General features: G+C 42.1%; 2 protein-coding genes across 9 annotated transcripts in view; one reads left to right on the forward strand and one right to left on the reverse strand.

The window, feature by feature from the left end:
* The window catches only part of kank4 (KN motif and ankyrin repeat domains 4), a 63,259-nt gene extending 58,254 nt beyond the window's left edge, over nt 1-5,005 (forward strand). For all 5 annotated transcript variants that reach the window (XM_068319672.1, XM_068319674.1, XM_068319671.1 and 2 more), the window contains 4 exons: nt 197-416; nt 490-632; nt 768-968; nt 2,246-5,005. In XM_068319672.1, coding sequence (XP_068175773.1) covers nt 197-416; nt 490-632; nt 768-968; nt 2,246-2,365 — 684 coding nt within the window. In that variant the 3' untranslated portion in view covers nt 2,366-5,005. The remainder of the gene's footprint in view (nt 1-196; nt 417-489; nt 633-767; nt 969-2,245) is intronic.
* A 7,492-nt stretch (nt 5,006-12,497) lies between these two features.
* lrp8 (low density lipoprotein receptor-related protein 8, apolipoprotein e receptor) overlaps nt 12,498-18,219 on the reverse strand; it is a 120,749-nt gene continuing 115,027 nt past the window's right edge. The window contains exons 18-19 of one of the 4 annotated variants that reach the window (XM_068319455.1): nt 17,732-17,907; nt 12,498-15,956 (exon numbers count right to left, since the gene is read on the reverse strand). In XM_068319455.1, coding sequence (XP_068175556.1) covers nt 15,918-15,956; nt 17,732-17,907 — 215 coding nt within the window. In that variant the 3' untranslated portion in view covers nt 12,498-15,917. Of the gene's footprint in view, nt 17,926-18,219 lie in introns of all 4 variants that reach the window. The other 3 variants (XM_068319454.1, XM_068319453.1, XM_068319452.1) reach the window with 3 other exon arrangements.

The following is an 18,219-nucleotide window of genomic DNA, read 5'->3' on the forward strand; positions in this document are numbered from 1 at the left end:
TATTCACTACACAAATTCAGTTTCTGAAAGACTGCTAAAAAATGCATTGGATTCTTTATGGATGTTGTTTAAGCTCTTTGACATCCGTAGGTGCCATCCCTCAGGCTGGAAAACAAAGCTGCACAAAATGGAAACATTATATTGAGAGGGGAAGTTTCGTCGTAAGCAGCTTTTCATTCATATGTTCTCTCCTCAGCGTCAGGTTTTAGTGGTGCTCTACCAGGAGTGGTTCAGGGTCTCCAGTCAGAAAGACTCCAAAGCAGACACGGTCAGATCATACCTGCGACAGGTGGGTTTAACCACGCCCACTCTCCTGCCGTATGTGGTGAATTTAACGGACGGTAACGGGAACATGGCGCTCCACTACAGCGTGTCGCATTCAAACTTCCCCGTGGTTAGACTGCTGCTGGATACAGGTGAGACGCACAGGATGGAATCTGCACAAAACGCAGCGTTCGATTTGGTAAAACTTCATTTTTGTGTATCCAGGTTTATGCGAGACCGACAATGTGAACAAGGCAGGCTACACTCCAGTGATGCTCGCCGCTCTGACGGCTGCGGAGAGCCCCGATGATCTGGAGGTGGCACAGCAGCTCTTGAAACTGGGTGATGTCAACGCCTGTTCCAGACAGGTACTCTCTACAGGACGTCTTCCTTCTTTTATCACTTTAACTCCTTTTCCTGCTCCAACTTAGTTTATCTCTCCGTCAAACCTCTCCTCTCGCTGTTTAATTCCGTTTCTCAGTCATTTTCGCTCTTCCCTTCAGGCGGGCCAGACGGCGCTCATGCTCGCGGTGAGCCACGGACGTGTTGCCATGGTGAAGCTGCTACTGAGCTGCGGCGCGGATGTAAATGCTCAGGACCGCGAGGGCTCCACGGCCCTGATGTGCGCCAGCGAACACGGACACACACACATCGTTCGTCTGCTGCTGGAGACAGACCGCTGTGACCTCCGCCTCACAGATAAGGTACACAACTGGCGCGCTGAAAGGTCGCCATAACACCGTCTAATGGCGTGAAATTACTGCACCTCTCGTTCATGATGGTATCAAAGCGAGGTGCCATGTGGACATGTTTTGGAAATCTGGCTTCTTCATCATCTTACTCAGACTCTCGCCTCAGTCAGACTTTTTAAAAAAAAACTGTGTAAAGTATTAAAAAGTGATGTTCTCTGTTAGCAAAATGCTCTCACCTCAAACCACAACCGTAGCTGATTTCACCTGGAGCGAGCGTCATGAAAGGTACCGAGCCAAACCAAGGGCAAGCTCAAGGCAAGAGCGTGGGATTGTTCGCCGAGCTTAAATTTGAATTTCTTACTCGGATCACTGCCTCATCTCAGCAGCTTGTTTTTGCGTCTTGTGTGGACCACATATGTCAGTAGATATTCTGTTTGCCCTGCGGTCCGTTACGTGCCCAGTAGTGCTGTCTGGCCTGCAGTGCAGATATCGTTTCGACCTGGAGAGTGATGGATTTCTTTAGATTGATGATTCCCTTCTGCAGTTTAAGATACCCTGCCAGGGAATGGCAAATATTAAGACCGGAGCCTCGCTCTGCCAGTGCTTTATCACTGGAAAACAAATTTGCAAACACTATTATTAACTCTGCTGCCACACTTTTTTGTGGGTGTCATTCTTGGTCCAAAAGTATCACGACCTCAGTCATGTTCAGCGCTGCTACATTTGACACTTTTTCCTCTCCAGTCCAGGAAAGGATCTGACTTCACATCTATAAGATAGAACGATGGAGTGATAGACAGGAAGGGGATATAAGTATTAGAGGAGACATCGTTAACTAGTTCGTCGTTACCTGTAAAACAAACATTTTCTGACTTATAAAGGTCTTTTTTGCTGTCGGTGCAGGACAAAGGATTTTTTTTCTCCTCGTATTTTAAAGCACTAATCATTTATTTTTGATGTTAATATCTTGTAGGCATTGTCTTTCCCTACAACACCTCCACAGGCGTTTTGTTTTGCCCTGATTTACAGTATGACATGCAAAGAAGCTTAATCTGTGAATGGAATTAGAATCTTAGTTGTATTTTTCAGATTTACATCAATCAGAAAAATGACTCTATTTTGGGATGTCAGAGTAGCATCAGGGCAGGTGCAGTTTGTATCGTATGTTTACTATAATGTCCAGTTGATGGAGAAAGAGCAACACAATACTGCCCCCGTCAGGCTAAGAACGGATACTGCACCATCTTTGATTTGAAGCTGAGATTGTTTCTGCCTCCCCCCCTCACCAGAATGGACAGACAGCAGAGTCGGTAGCAGAGGGAGCCTCCCACCAGGACATAGTCGACCTCCTGAGGGCCCACGCTAAGACCCAGGTCTCCGAGCCCCCATCTACCACGGACCTCCTCTAGGCCAAAACTAACCTGTTTACAAAACCACTCCTGCCGGCTGACCTTCGACCTCACAATTCGACCGTCTGGCTGCCAAAACAGAGGTAAAAGGTTGAATTAAGAACATGGTGGCATCCTAAAAAGACAAGCGGAAAAGAGGAGTCGCTCTGTTTACTGTGGAAATACATTTAAGCTTAAGAGTCCGGAGCATCCCGTGATGTATGCCCGTAATTTCCTTCCACATCTCTGCCAACATGCCCTGTGGGTGTTTGTGGACATGCAGCATCAACCACTCAGTGGACAGAAAACAAAGGGCGCCATTCCCTTGGAGGATAAGATGTTGCCATAGTGTAAGTGAAAGGATATGACAAAGGAAACAGGGTGATGATATAAAGAGGGTTTAAAGACAGACTCGCTGAAGAACTGTTGCTTCTTGCCCTTCGCTAGCTCTTCAAGCAAAATACTAAGCACATGATCTACCTTTCAGACATACAATATGAAATATGATGTAATTTCTATTTTTTTCTCTCTTGACATTGACATCATTTATTTTATATTTGGACACACGCCATTCTTGAGAACATAATATATATATATATATATAATATTATTCTAACAGATTATGACGGAATACAAACACAGAAACTATTTTTACTGCATTTTTAATTGTGTTTGTGTACAGTAAATAAATAGGTGTCTCTAATGTTTTCTCAAATTTTTCACTTCATATACATGAAGTGAAAATGAGAGAAATTAAATACAAGATGAGGAAATTTTCCACAATTTATTTGATTGTTTTGATATTAATTTTCCCATTGTAATGTTTTTACATTCAGAACATGTGTGATCATTCTTTGTGAGTTATTTTGGTGGAAAAATAAATAGAAGAAAATGAATTATAAAACACTATTGAACCAGAATAAAGATAAAAGCTTTTCAAATTAGATTTTTGCTGTTTGGAAGCTCCATGCTAGTGCTCACTACTGCCCCCTGCTGGCTAAGTTCAAGAACGACACTACAGTATGTTATAATACTGTCTGATCAACATCTCTCTTTATCCCACTTTTTCTGTTGTTTCTTTAAAATCAAATTCTGTATGCAAAATGCTACAAAATGCACAGTGAATGTCAAGTTGGGATACATGTGAAGAAAAAAACTTGTAGCAGGTTTAACTGTACTGGTATGGATCAAGGGCCGAACTGAGGTCGGCTGTCAGTGGATATGGCACACATAGGAATGACTGTGTATATTTTTATCGTGTGTGACTAAAGATATTGAAATATTATACTTTATTCCTGCCTCCAGGTATTCATATTTTAAAATAGCAAAATGCTAAAATTGAAAGTGAGAGAAAGTGAGTTTATGACCGAAAAAGAAGCAATATTGTTGAAGTACTACCTTTTTAATCAGACGCTGGGCATCGATCGAGCCTTAATCAGAAGATCATCCCTTATTCCAGAAGTGAGATATGTTTCAGGGAGCATGGTTTTTATACTATCCTACAGCCCTATTCTTAAAGTGTTTTACAACACGAGTACTGGTGTGGTATAATATTTACAGCCTAACAGCTCCCCTTCAGGGGCCCCCTGCAGAAATCACAAGTCACTGTGTTTATAGGGAAGCGAGGACGTGTCGACATGGAAACAGCAGTGATGGATATAATCCTGGCTTGACTACACCAGTACTCTCTCATTTATAGACACTTTATTAATATGGGTGCCAGTGTGGGACAATATATGAAAAAAACCCCTATTATATAAATACAACGTGGATATATTTATTCAAAAACAGTGGGAATATTTCAACACTGGCTTAGTAATCAGATCATCCTCATTGTTGAGTCACAAAGTAGCACACATTCTCCCATGATGGATCAGAAAGATTTGAACTCACATCAGATTATTATTGGTTGTCTGTATATTAGTGTCAAAAACGAGAACATAAGTAACTTCCTGTGTTGCAGCCAGCCAATGGATGATCCGATCTGCTGCGCCTTTGTGAAATATCTGGTATATCTGGTCTTCCGTGCCAGTGTTTTAAGTCTTAAAGTAAATAGCATCCGTATGTTTAATCCAGTGTGACCCAGATGTAATAAGGTTTCATAACTGGCTCCACACCAAAGAACTGAAATCAGATCTGTTTCACATGGGGTTAAGTATAAAGTTTATGTTCCTGTAAATTCAACTAAATACATGCACATAAAGTATTGTGGAAATATCTATAATAACAAGTATTGTCTGACCATGTGCGCTATAATTATAATATGTATTTATTCTAAATGCTATATTTTTTACCATATATATTATACTTATGTATGCATGGACAAATATTCCAGTTATTCTGTTTGAAGGGGAAGTTTACCGAGTGTTCCCTGATGATGTGATTCTTTAGCTTATCTCTGATTGGTCGGGTGTTACATAGTAGAAGTGTGATCCAAGAAGGTGGGACTGTGTCATGTGACCTTCGAATTGACTGATATCAAATTAAACTATGAGGGCAGTATTTTCCTTGTTTGACTACTCATCTAAAAATCAAAACGTATGTACATGACAAATGTAATACAAACCTGTACCTCTATTAAACACTACTTGTACAATGGGCTTCTGTGTTAAAACCAGAGAACTACTTCTGATTAAATAAATATGACGATTTGAAACTCTATCAACGCTGTACTTGATCATTTTAAACAACATACTTATCTGATAGCAGATGTATTCCTTCATGTGCACAGTGACGTCATCATATGATGTAATGACTACCAATTTCCAGCAGATGGCAGCATTACTTAGCAGAAGAGCAACGAATTTGACCGAGTAAAGCACTATGATTCCAGTGGGGTTGAGAATGATACCATCACAAATTGATCATTATATAGGAATGAGTCAATCAGGTCAGGAAATAAAAGATAAAGTTGTCTCTGACTGTTTGAATCACCTCTTGTCGTCTTTGGAACTGCCGCTCAGGCAGAAAATTGAGGTAAAGAAACCAGAGTCGATGCTTCTACATAGCGTCAGCAGTTTCTTGTAATTAAATGAAACCTTGATCCCAAATCTGGTTATTGACCCAAGCAAATGAGCTTCATAAAAACCTATCAAGTAGTTCATGCATTATAGATGGAATTTAAAAAAAAAACAACTTTCTATTTTAAAGGCCCACTAAAACATTTAACAATGCATTCCTCTATGGAAGGGGCCCCAACCTGTTCACCCATTGGCTTGTCAGTTTGTGGCCCCTCCACATCAGGGTATCCCAGCCTGTGCGTTATGAACACTCAAACACATCAATCCTCTGGACAGAATCTCCACACTTTCAGTCGTGTTCGTAAAAATAGACACGTAAGTGCCAATCATCAGAAAGCCATCACCGCTCCGCCTGTTAACTTCTTGATTTCCTCTGGGAGCAGGTCTGCGCGGTAATAGCTGCTGTCATTAGGTTTTTGTATACCTCTGTGTCAAGAGCTTCCTTTTGGTGCATGTCGAGGATGTCAGGGTTTTTTCTTTTCCCACCTCATTCAACCGGTTGAAATCGAATTTCTCTTGAAGATCACGGCTTTGCGCTCTTTTTTAGCGTCAGTTGTGAGATTAGTGACTGATCAAAACTTCTAGCGCTGCTGTATCACACGTGGAGACCGTGGGCCAATCAAATTCGAGAATTTATACATTTTTAAAATTTACTTTTTATTTTAAATCCATCTGTTCTTAATTTACACGCAGCGTCGGTTTTATGGCGTGCATACCCACACACATACCGTTTTACAAGGATAAAGAAATCCATCATTTATTGGACTGATTTAATTGATTAGAGGAGGATGGAACTTAATTTTTATTGGCAACAGATGTCCGTTAATCACAAGCAGCAGAGCAGAAAAGAGAGAGATTTACCCGAAACTGAGGAGGATGTGTTTTGGTGCTGTTTTTGACTTGTTTAGGCTGCAGTAATTGCATCCATACAATTCACGCTCAAACACATGTGGAGGCGCAAATACTCGGAGAGTGAGGCAATTTCCAAACTCCCTGTCGCTTCAGGTCTTCCCATAGAGAGAAGGATAATGAGTCAAAAATTATGTTGTTGTCTCCTCATCAACTGCTGCCGGGAAACCAGGGGATTGTAACGATGAAGGCTTAACAGGCAGGTTGTAAATCAGTTTTGCGGTACTTCTGGGTCTGAACAACTTCAAATGTTCCAGCAGGGCAGGGCAGGGGGGGGGGGGGGGGTAATTGAATTCATCCCTCATACATATGCTAAAATAACATTTGTAGTACAAAAAGGGTATGTTTTTTTTTTGCCCCCAACTCCCGACTTCCACATTTGTGTTGTTGTTGTCTCCTCTGTGCGCCACAGACACAATTACGCAGGGAATAAGGCCATTAGAGGGGGTGAAGACGGAGACATCCACTTCACGCGGGAAATGTATGGATGCCCTCAAACTCAACTCACCCATGGTGCATCTGCAAGCCAATTACACTGATATACAGCGGTCATGTGTGTGTGTGTGTGTGTGTGTGTGTGCCCTCATTCATGCAAAAACACACCGACAGACTGGGTCCTCCTGTGGATGTGCATCACAGTAATCTCTTCATCATATAAGTAAGAACACACACAGAGAGAAAGAAATAATGCATCACACACACACTCACACACACACTTAGTCTGCATTGCAGATGTGTGTGTGTGTGTGTGTTTGTGTTTATTTTTCTTTCTCTGCATGCCAGCACCAAGATGACGAGTCGCCCTCGTTACCATTGAGACCCTCAGCACTAATTATCTGGTAATGGTACTTAACTCACCGGCCCCTCCTCCTCCGTTATTCACACACACACACACACACACACACACACACACACACACACACACACACACACACACACACACACACACACACACACACACACACACACACACGGGTAAGAAGCGACACAGACAGGCGCGCACGGACACGCACCGGCGGACAGAAACCCAAACACACGCACAAGCGCAGGACGCGAAGATGAAGAGCTGCGCACGAAATGAACGGAAATCTGTGGGCGTGAGTCGATATGTGTGAACAAACTCACTAACAAACCCACTAAAACACGTTTTTTTTTTCTATACAGTTGCTCTGCTCCTGGATAATCCTCGCCACTTCTTATCCATGAGTTGATAGGAGATGTCATCCTAGAAGCAGAAGGAGCTAGGGAAGGATGGATGGAGGAGCACAGGGGTGGTCGTGGCTTTTATTATTTTAAAAGGAAAAGTCTTTTACTGAAATAACTTTATGAGGCCAGATGTGGAGAATGAACCAGTATGGAAGGACTAGATGAAATACCTTACCTCCACAACGAAAAGGTGCCACAAAGTGTAACTAAGGGAGCAAGAGAACTGCTGATAAGTGCAAAATGAAATGAACCAAAAGGGAGGAAGGGATTATGGTGGAAAGAGCTGATGCAAATGTAAAAAAAAAAATAAAAAAACCCCAAAAGGGTGAAGTTGGTGGACTGGGTTTTAATGTTATTTTTAGAAAACCATGTTTTTATTGAAACTCCGAAACACCTTGATCGTTTGTGTGGTGAAATTGTTAACACACAAAAGCTCCATAAACGCACCTCCTCCCCAAAACTCTCAACACCAGACGGAGGTAATGAAACAGAGGACGAAATAATGGAAAGAGGAAAGAGAGGAGACAATAATGGAGACTGATTAAAATAATTACTCCGGCAAACATAAGTACAGGCGCTGCTGCGCCCCTGTGGTTTAGAATTTCCCTGAAAATAAATAGCAGATAAAACTTTATTAGCAGATCGAGCCAAACGTATCGACGTCTTCATAGTTTGGATTATGGCGGGGATGTAGTGGCAGCCTCCGACCAGCAGGGGCAGTAAAGAGCGAAATTTCAAATAGAGGGTGTGTGTGAGTGTCATAATGAATGGAATTTGACAGATGCAGTAAAATGAGTGAAAAATATGCCGTCCAATTTCTGCACATTGTATTTTCCCCACCATTCAATCCTGCAAAGGTGTAAAGAAATAGTATCTGACATGTAAAGCCTCATTAATAAGATTTATTTTATTGATTTGAATCATTATTTGATTTGAATTGCATTTCAAGCCCTTGCAGCTATCTCTGAATGTACAAACTTGCACAAATTCCATCCGATGAAAAAGTTACTTGTCAGATATTTTGCATATAAACATTGACCTCTGAACATTATTGTACAAACTGTGTCTTGAAACTAAAGTTAAAATGTGACTGTCTTCCTAAATCCTGGCCACGGTTTTGACAGGAACTTTTTTTCTTGGGGAGGAGTAGTTGAGTATGCTGAGGTCAGCTCGACTTTTCTCAAATCATTTTCATAAGTAGAGTCATTCTAGGCTCAGCAATAATTTAATTCATTTTTAAGTGACAGGTGGAGCAAGGAGAATTTCTGCAGGCAGCCACCCGGATGCCCCACTAACTCTAGATGTTATCTAATGGCGCCTGGCGTTAGCACCATTTAGCGAAAGAGAGGGAAGCATAGACCAAGAGCGAGCATAATATAAAACTAATAATGACATTAAACACAAAATACAGCTGCTAGTTGAGCCTAAGAAGCAATTCCTGAAAAATGATGCAATAATGAGAAAACACAGAGAACATTGTTCTTGGTTTGCTTGACCTCCCTGCAACACATTAAACGAATCAGTTAATATCAAATTAAGGCCCTCATTTAATCTGAAGAAAGAATAGAGGGAGCATTTAGAGCCATTAAGGAACTGGCTGACGAATATTAAAAACAAGACGCTATCTGATGCAAGCATCTTTCTTCATTTAAATTCTAGACATGAGTGATTTTAACCCACTGCCATTAAACCAACATCCTGCTGCCATCAAACGTCGTAGGGAGGCGCTTCAAATCAGAGCATTTAAGGAAAAGTCAGAAAACATCTCACTCTTTAAAAACTCAGCTCAGAGAAGAAGTTTTCTAATATAACAATCCCATTTTTGTCAAGGTGAGCTGAGGGGTGCTGATCCAACTCTATGCTAATGAGCTGATGCTCCAGTTATTCTTAACACAGAGGTGCACTGTGATGCATGCAGTGGTTTCAACATGGCAGACACACTCCTGAACACAATTAAACACAACAGTGACCAAAAATGAGCAAACCTCAACAGAAAACAGTGTTATCATTAAATAAAATGCAGATCTCTTTCTTTACCTTCGGGCTAGTGCAGGTATGGGTCTCCACAGCGTGTCTCTACCATGTCAGTCTATCTTCTCCGTCCTCCTATCCAACACCAGTCGCCCTCATGTCTTCCCTCACTTCATTTATCCACCTTCTCTTTGGTCTTCCTCTTACCTGGTAGCGCCATCCTCAACACCCTTTTACCGATAGACTGACCATCTGTCCTCTGGGCGTCTCCAAACCATCAAAGTCTGCTCTCTCCAACTTTGGCCCCAGAACATCTCACCTTGGCTGTTCCTCTGATGAACTCATTTCTGATCCGATCCAAACTAGTCTCTCTTAAGAGAGAACCTCACTTCATGTCCACCACCTCCAGCTCGGCTTCCTGTCCTCTTTTCGGTGGCAGTCTCTAATCTATCCATCATGATGTCCTCATCACTGTCTCTAATCCGGTTGGCCTCATCACTGTCTTGTAAACTTTGCCCTTCATGACACACTTTCCTCCACCCCTTCCAGCTTGCTTGGAAACGTTTCTTTACCTCCTTACCACACTCACCGTTGCTCTGGACTGTTGATCCCGAGTATTGAAGGTCCTCGACCGTTGCTATTTCTTCTCCCTGCAGCCTCACTCTTCCTTCTCCCACTCCTCTCATTTATGCACATAGTTTAATACCATCTTATCACTGTCTGTGTGTGTGTGTATATATATTTATATATATATATATATATATATATAATCGTTGAAGGGGACGGTAGAGATGAGGTTCAAACGGCGAACCTGGGACAGCTTGTCTGCTCTCATATTGAAGTTCTGAGCGCAGCCCATGAAACCTCAACCCTGTGATCCACCCCGAGGCCTTCAGTTATCACGAGCCTTCAATGAACCCATTGAGCCGCCTTGCCGTCTGCGACGCTCAGGGACATGACGGCGTGCTTGAATCTTCAATGAAGAGCAAGTGCAACCCCAGGACAATGATGAGGCCAAAAGAGCGCCATAGTCTTCCGCCAACTCATCCATCAAGGCTTCCAGAGAGCCGTCACTCCTCTCAACTCTCCAGGGACTACACACATCCCCTGAATCCGTTACTTTCGTTCTTTTGCCTATGCTATTGGACGGTTTTACATTTACTCCTGTTATTTCTTACGTCTCAGTTTCTCTGGGGCGTTCAGTATCGTTGACAAAGAGGAAACAAATCAAGACGTCGCCAGTGACACCAAATTGAGCCAATCGTTGACCTGTGTTTGTCCAGAGTTAAAGCTATCCAAAAAACGATGACGTGAACAAATTTATGAAGGATAATCACACAAATGTCACTTTGATTCCAGTAATTCTTATATTGGCAGATTGGGAAAATAAGACTGGAAGAATTACCCTGAATCTTTGTTAATAGTGTGGTATTTGCGGTGTTGGACTAAAAAATTATTCATTTTTTAGTTATTATCCTTAACACTTTCACAAAAACGTAACCTGGCAATCGCTCTTACATCGCTTGTACTTTTCTTCGGTGATGACAATTTCAGTTAAACCTTTCTTGGCTCACAAACGGAAAAGAAAGATGCTTTACGTGAGCATGAAGCCAAGAGATGAAACAACAAGAGTTCTTGGAAGAAAGAATTCAGACAGAGATGTGTAAATTTAGATTTACCTTTGCAAAAGCAGGAGAAACAAGTAAAACCAATGGACACAAGATAAATTAGCAGCAAACACCAAATGTTGGACAGTTTTTATAAATTTAATATATCAATATATAGAGATATTTATCAACCGCTTGATTTCATAGAAACGTGAGTGAGACCATTTTGGCATACAGTACAGATGTTTTATGTCAGTACAGAAGTTGCTAAGTTTTCACCTTCCCTGATCGACCTGCCAGTTAACGACCCCCACCTCCACCCGGCCCTCCCCCCGCAGACACATAACAGAAAAAGTAAAGGTATACAGGAGCACGAAACAAGGCACCAATAAATTAAAAACGTAACCCTTCTTGTTTTTTTTTTGTTGGTTTCTTTTTTAAAAACACACAACAACAAAATCTATTAAACGGAATTAAATACAGTATGAACACTAAAACTCTGCTACGCTGTTAAAAAGCAAAAGGAAAACGAAGGGAACAGACAGGAGAAAGTAAAATGAAAACACTTTGGCAGATTATTAATTTTTAGTTACAATCAGGTAGTAAATAAATCCAGTGCTCTTGTGTACAAATAAATTCATATATAGTCTACACTCCTTTTTACCCCCAGAGGTTTATGTACATTATTTATACAGACACATTTAAAACATTATCAAAAAGGTTTTTGCTGTATGAAAACATATTTACAAGTCATGGTTCAAAACCGTTTGGACCATTGGAACACCAACACCCACCCTACCCCCCGCTTTTTTTTTAAAGTTTTTTTTTTTTTAATATCCTCCCCTCCTAAGAACGTTATCTCTTTACACAGTGCAGAAGGCTTCTTGAAAAGTTTTGTGCAACAAACAGCGTAAAAAAATGATCATATGGCTGTGGAATGGTTGTTTTTGTTGTTGTTTTTTTTTTTAAAGATTTCCTTGCAGGCAAAGACACACCTGGAACATTTTGAGAAAATACAGGTAGATAACTCCGCCCAAAAAAAACCAATGAAACAGGAGCCAATCCTTAAATATACAGTTATTTTCTCCGACCTCAATCACCATTTTCTTAATCAAAATATTGCCTGTTTCTATTGTTTTATCCACACCCATGATGGGTAACATCGTAAATCAAACTGAGATCACGTGAGAGGATCAGGAGACCCAAAAAAACACAGGAAGTTAGTGAAAGAAAATCGCTGGATGAACGAGAGCCAAGTGCCGCCCAATCAAAATCATCTGGGGCTCCATCCACAGCCCAAAACTTTAGCTGGTTGGGTGTTGGTAGTGTGTGTGTGTGTGTGTGGGGGGGGTTCTGCTTCTTCACTTGTTCGCTGGTTCATGATCAGGAAGTCTTTTTTTTCCCAGATGTAAGAGTTTCCTTGTAATTTCCTTGTTCCCCCCCCCCCCTCCAGTGTTTCCTCCTCCAGAGTGTGTCCGTCTACCCGAAGACTGATAGCCCTCGCCAAAGGAAAGATGCCGATGGCTCGGATGAAGATGTTGTGAGAATGAGAGTGTGTGGAGACAGCGATGATGAAACATAGAAACGATGTGATGCGGTGGCGGAGAGATGTGAGTGATGTTAGAAAGCAGTCAGAGCGCTCTGGCTACAACAGCGTGGGTCAGATTCTGCTCGGAAAAGACAGGAAGAGTGAGAAGAGAGGAAGGGAAGGACGAGTAACGGGAATATTAAAAAACAGGGAGCACAAATCAGGAATATTAGAATAATAACATGCAGTTATACTGGATTATGAGTCACCATGGCTGTTACAATTGGCTTTAGTGAGCTAATAATCCCCCCCCCCCATCCCATAAACAAACCAGATGTATTTTCAGTTGGAGTACTACTAAGACTACAAACTAGCCAGTGCAACCTGCTCTAGTTTTTCTGCATGACCCTAAATTTGAAGACCGCTAAACCGTAAAGCCCAACAAGCTTAACTTTCTGCAACTTAAAGTAATTTCCAGCTGATTTAAACAACAACGTCGCAATTTATGGTGTTGCACCTGTAACTAATGCAGCAACTACTGTGTTAACACTGACTGACCGAACAAAACACACATGAATACACAACATTATACCTGTATTACGACAGACGAATAAACACAATGTACATTAACAATAAATCCATTACTTGTCAGCCGCTTCAGCATTATGCAGAATGTTCACCTTGTTACTTAGTTGGGTGTTTAAGAGTTGACTGGAAATAAAACTATGATTATGCTGCCATCAGGTCACCTATTAACTCCTAAATGGTTGCTGAAAATATGAACCAATAATGTCCAGACAGCAGATGAATGTCCTGTACAACGACTACTACATGATGAATGACTCAAGCCCCTTTCTGGACTTAGGCTGCTCTCAAGGTGGCCACAAAGTGGACCGGCACACCGTGGCAGTAATAGCTTTTCTACAGCGCCACGCTCAGTCAGCTCAATAAATAAGCAATTTATACTCTAACTGCAAACCCTCGGTACGGAACTCCATTACGCTCGCAGCAAACATGGATATGAAGGAAACGGTGAAGCGCATAGGTGGATTAGCCCGAGGTTCAAAACAGTTATGGGTCCAGAATTTATAAAATTGCAATCAAATTCATAATAATACCCATGCCCTTATGATATTAAAAGGTAACTACGCCTTAATATCAAGTTTTACTCTAGAAACTTAAACTATTTCATTCTCGGCTCTCCCCAATTCTGCCAAAAAAATAAATAAATTCCAACACAGCAAGAAGCTGCCAAACCCATCCAGGATCACGCTGGGCTAAGAGACATCCTTCCCTGGTATGAAACACATTTGTAGCTCTACAAGGTGAAGATGGAGGGAGATGGCCTCCCTCCTGTGCTCGATCTCCTTTGTTAGACAGACACAGGGAAGTATTGCACTGAAGAGGACTATAATTTATCTGTCTTGCATGCCATTTAACCAAAACAGGACATGCAAATCCCCTACTGGGTGTCAGAACCTGAGCCGTCCCTCCAAGTGTCATAAGCAGACTCAGTGTCAGAACACTGTGACACAGCATCAGCAGAAATCCATTCACTCGACCTGCTTATTCATCTTCCAGGCTCAAATATGTTCAAACAAGTTTAGTCTAAATCCTGGAAGGTGTTTTCTTCCTACCTCCATTTTTGAGCGTTGCTTTCTTCCACCCTGCACAAATCCTTCCAGTGACAACTAGGAAGTAAACAGCATCAGCTGACTCCTATTGTTTGTGTAGCTCGAAACATTGTCGAAGGGTACACTGAGCCTCAATAGGAAGACTTTAATGTTTGCATACTTTACTTTTTTGGCAATTTTATTGAAGACTGATGTGAAAGAAGCTCTCAGTGAATGTTTTTAAATTTGATAGTCTGAGAATGGAAGACCAATGTTGCATGTAACACCCCTGACACTGTCCTCTAAATAAATGGAATAGTTTGACACAACTGCTTGTTTTTGTCTCTGTTGTAACCCGTCATGACTCTTCTGTTCAGTCACTGTGAGAGTCAATGGAAGATCTACTCTGTCCTCCCTGTCCAGCTTTCAAAGTACTACAATGCTAGGCTCAGTTAGCCTCAGAATATTAACTGTTCATCTCTTCATACTTGTACAGTGATAGTCGATGATAACACACAGACAAAATGTGTTCCAGCGTTGTTAAAAAGGGGAACTTCAGACACCAGGGAATGTGTTTAACACCAATGTCTGTGTTTGGCAGTGGTTGAAACCAAGAGTTCTTAAGTACCATTTTCATAACTCTAAAAGAAAATCACAGAAAAATGATTCTTGTTTTTTTTTTAACGCAGCGCTTTCTGACCTTAGAAATGTTGGCAGAAGAGAAAAAAGAACAGGAAAAAAAGCGTTAAGAACACATGCGAGTGCAAATGAAGAAATAACCCCAAGTTCATTATCGACTACAGGCACACCTCCGAAACAAGAAGAGAGGATTACCCAAAATCCTTTGCTTTTTCTGCCCGGCTGCTTTTTGCCTTGAGGCATTACCCTATGGTGGTAAGAATCCTCCTACTCCCATCATAAAAAAAACAAAACACCTCAGTTACTCTTTCGATCCCAAATCACCCCAAAAACATGCAGACAACCCTCATGATTTTTTCAGGCATGTTTCCCGTTGGCTATATTTAGCATTGCTTGCCAAGAGGTGAATCCAAGTGGATCAGTGTTAAAAAAAAAAAAGACAATAAATAAAAAAACAAACAAAAAAACTCCCCAAAACTGTCATAAAAAAAGAACGATGAAGAAAAATGTCCTTGCCTGCTGCTCTGTATCCTTGCAAAATTGAACAAATCAGCTTTTTGTACCGAGCACTGAGAGACGCTGAAAACATATTTACAACAGTAAACACACACACACACACACACACACACACACACACACACCAATAAATAAAAGTCATGCTGTGAGGAATTAAAAAACAATGATGCATAATGCATGCCCGCTTTTTCCCCTTGTACGGCAGGAAGACAGACTATTTACAACGTGCACTGAGACAGCCAAATGAGGTTAGTTCGAACAAAGTCATCGAGCAGCATTTTAGAAACCACTACAGCTAACGAGAGGCCGAGAGAGGAGAGGAGCGGAGCAGAGACCACAAATAAACTAGCGCTAAGGATAGTAGGAGCGGCTAGTAGTGCTAGTAATGTTACTCCAGTAGGAAAAAAGTAGGAAAAGGTGTGCATCTAATCCCTGCAAAAGGAAGGACTCCTCATTCTTATCTGCGCTGTGGTGGCCTCATTGTAGTTGTGTGGAGGCTTTAGTGAAAGGTGGGGCCAGGGGAGGGTAAAGGAGGGGGGAGGCAGGGTGCATCCCCCCCTCCCCTCAGGGATAGCCATCATCCTCCAGACTGAGTGCGACGCGCTGCAAACAGCAGATAAAAAACACCGTTATCAAAGTGGAGGGATAGATAGAAAATAGAAAGATGATGGACAGAAAGAGAGGTCACTCAGAAAAAAAAAAAAAAAGACAGGTTCATATAAAATCCATCCATTCTTCTCTCTTCTCCCTCCTGACCTTCCCTCTTCTCCTCTTTCCAATCTACCCCCTTTCCCATTACTCCTTCTCTGGCTGCTCCTCTGTGAGGAATGCAGGATGCTCGCCTACGGCTGCGAATGTCTGGCCCACATAAAGCCAACCCGATTTCTCCGGCTGTCTGAGCTGCCATATTGTCATGAAAGGAAAAGAAAGAAGAAGAAAACCAGTCAAAAAAAATTAAAAGACATCAGTACAGATTTGGACATGCAGAATGTCTAATAAGAGAGATGAGGGAGAGTGTATACTTCCTTCTGTTCAGCCCTTCACTGAGGGCGCTTGTTTCGACCTTGAATCTTAATACGGCTCAGTCTCGCACCTGTTTCGTGTGTGTGTGTGTGTGTGTGTGTGTGTGTGTGTGTGTGTGTGTTTCCAGCCTGTCATACTGCCAATGTTACCCAGAACTGCTTTCCTCCTCTCTCTCTCTCTCTCTGGAGCAACACAAAGAAATCTGTGTTACCATGCCAACCGATCAAAGCGATGAAACCCCCCCCCCCCTTACTCCAATCCTTTTTGTCCGCCCTTTCCTGCTGGCTTGCTGTGTGAAACAACATATATATCCAACAAACATCCTGACGACACACGCCACATACATTTAAGTGCGTCACGACACGGTTTGCAGTTTTTGGAGTTTGTGGGAAATGTCACTTCCTGTCCAACGAGCGATTCCCAAAGGAGAATCTGCATCAATGGGAAATCATCAGGGTGGTCCGACACTCATGGACAAGGCAGAGCGAAATAATATCCAATTTGTGCTCCCATCTTTACCCTTGTTCTTATTTTCACTGCAACTGAAACGCAAAACTTGCAAACGCGCGATGATGTCATCATCCACTGCATATATCCAGTTTCTTTTTGATATTCTCATATGCGTGGCTGTACTTTCAATTAGCTCTCTAAGGTTCCTCTTCCTCCTTAGAGGCATTTCAATAGCAAGTCATTTTTATTCTACTAAGAAGCTAAAGGTTGTTTTATTAATTTCATATTCGCTGCATCAAAACTGGAGTAATTATTACAGCCTGATGTCTGGATGGTCCTTTCCCCCCCCCTACCGTTTTACAAGCATAAAGCTTGCAAACTCCTCTCTGACAAGATCTGAGACACGATATGCATCCGTGTGAGGAGAATTTAGCCTCATGAGAAAGCGTGTCCCAGTAACACACTGTACAAATAAATAGGATTTATTTGTACAGTGTGTTAGCTTTCCTTGGCAACGATCGGAAGATGTGATGCGCTGAAATGATCATGGTTATGAAGGTGAGATACATGTGAACACGATGTTCTGAAGAAGAGCTCAGACATGTGAATGATTGTTGTTTTCATTGATTACTGCAAAAAATTTGGTGTGAGAATGTGTGTGTGTGTGTGTGTGTGTGAGTGTGTGTGTGCTTGTGCACGCCTGATCTTTCTTTCCAGGCCTGCAGGCACAACAAACGGGCTTTTCCAAACCCCTTCTCGTTCTCCCATATCTCAAAATTTCCGAACTCCTTTTCTCATTTCCCGCTGGAGAGCATCGGCGCCCCCGAGTACCAATGAGAGTTGCTGTCCGCGATGCCGCCCCCTAGAGGAAGCGCTATGAACTGCTGACTGTGGCTGCCACTCACTGCTGGGTACACGTGGCCGATAGAGTCGCTGTGTCGCCCGATGTGGATTTCGTCGTCGTCGTCGTCCTCCGTGGTCTTGCGGTAAACGGGGTTATCGAAGTTCATGCTCTTGGTGTTCTTGCGCCGCCAATTTCGCCAAACCAGGTATCCGCCGGTGCAGAGCAATCCGATGACCACTGTGGCAAGGATAGGGACTGCATGTGTTTAACACACACACAACAACAACACACGGCGGGAGCGTTAACACAGCCCAGGGGACACAGAGCGGCGCTTTAAGCACTCTCTCTCTCTCTTTGTCTCACGCATACACACAAATAAACACACTTTTGTTCATGAACTGAGGGCTCATTATTTTCCTGTAATTATTCATTAAAATCACATAATCCACACCTGTAAGACAGGGTTGTTGGGTAAGAAGTTTATTGATGTTACAGCAACAAAAGGACCCGAGGACTTGTCAGAATTCTTTGACAAACAGGACTGAAATA

The sequence above is a fragment of the Antennarius striatus genome, chromosome 7 (genome assembly GCF_040054535.1).
Source record: "Antennarius striatus isolate MH-2024 chromosome 7, ASM4005453v1, whole genome shotgun sequence".
Lineage (NCBI taxonomy): Eukaryota > Metazoa > Chordata > Actinopteri > Lophiiformes > Antennariidae > Antennarius > Antennarius striatus.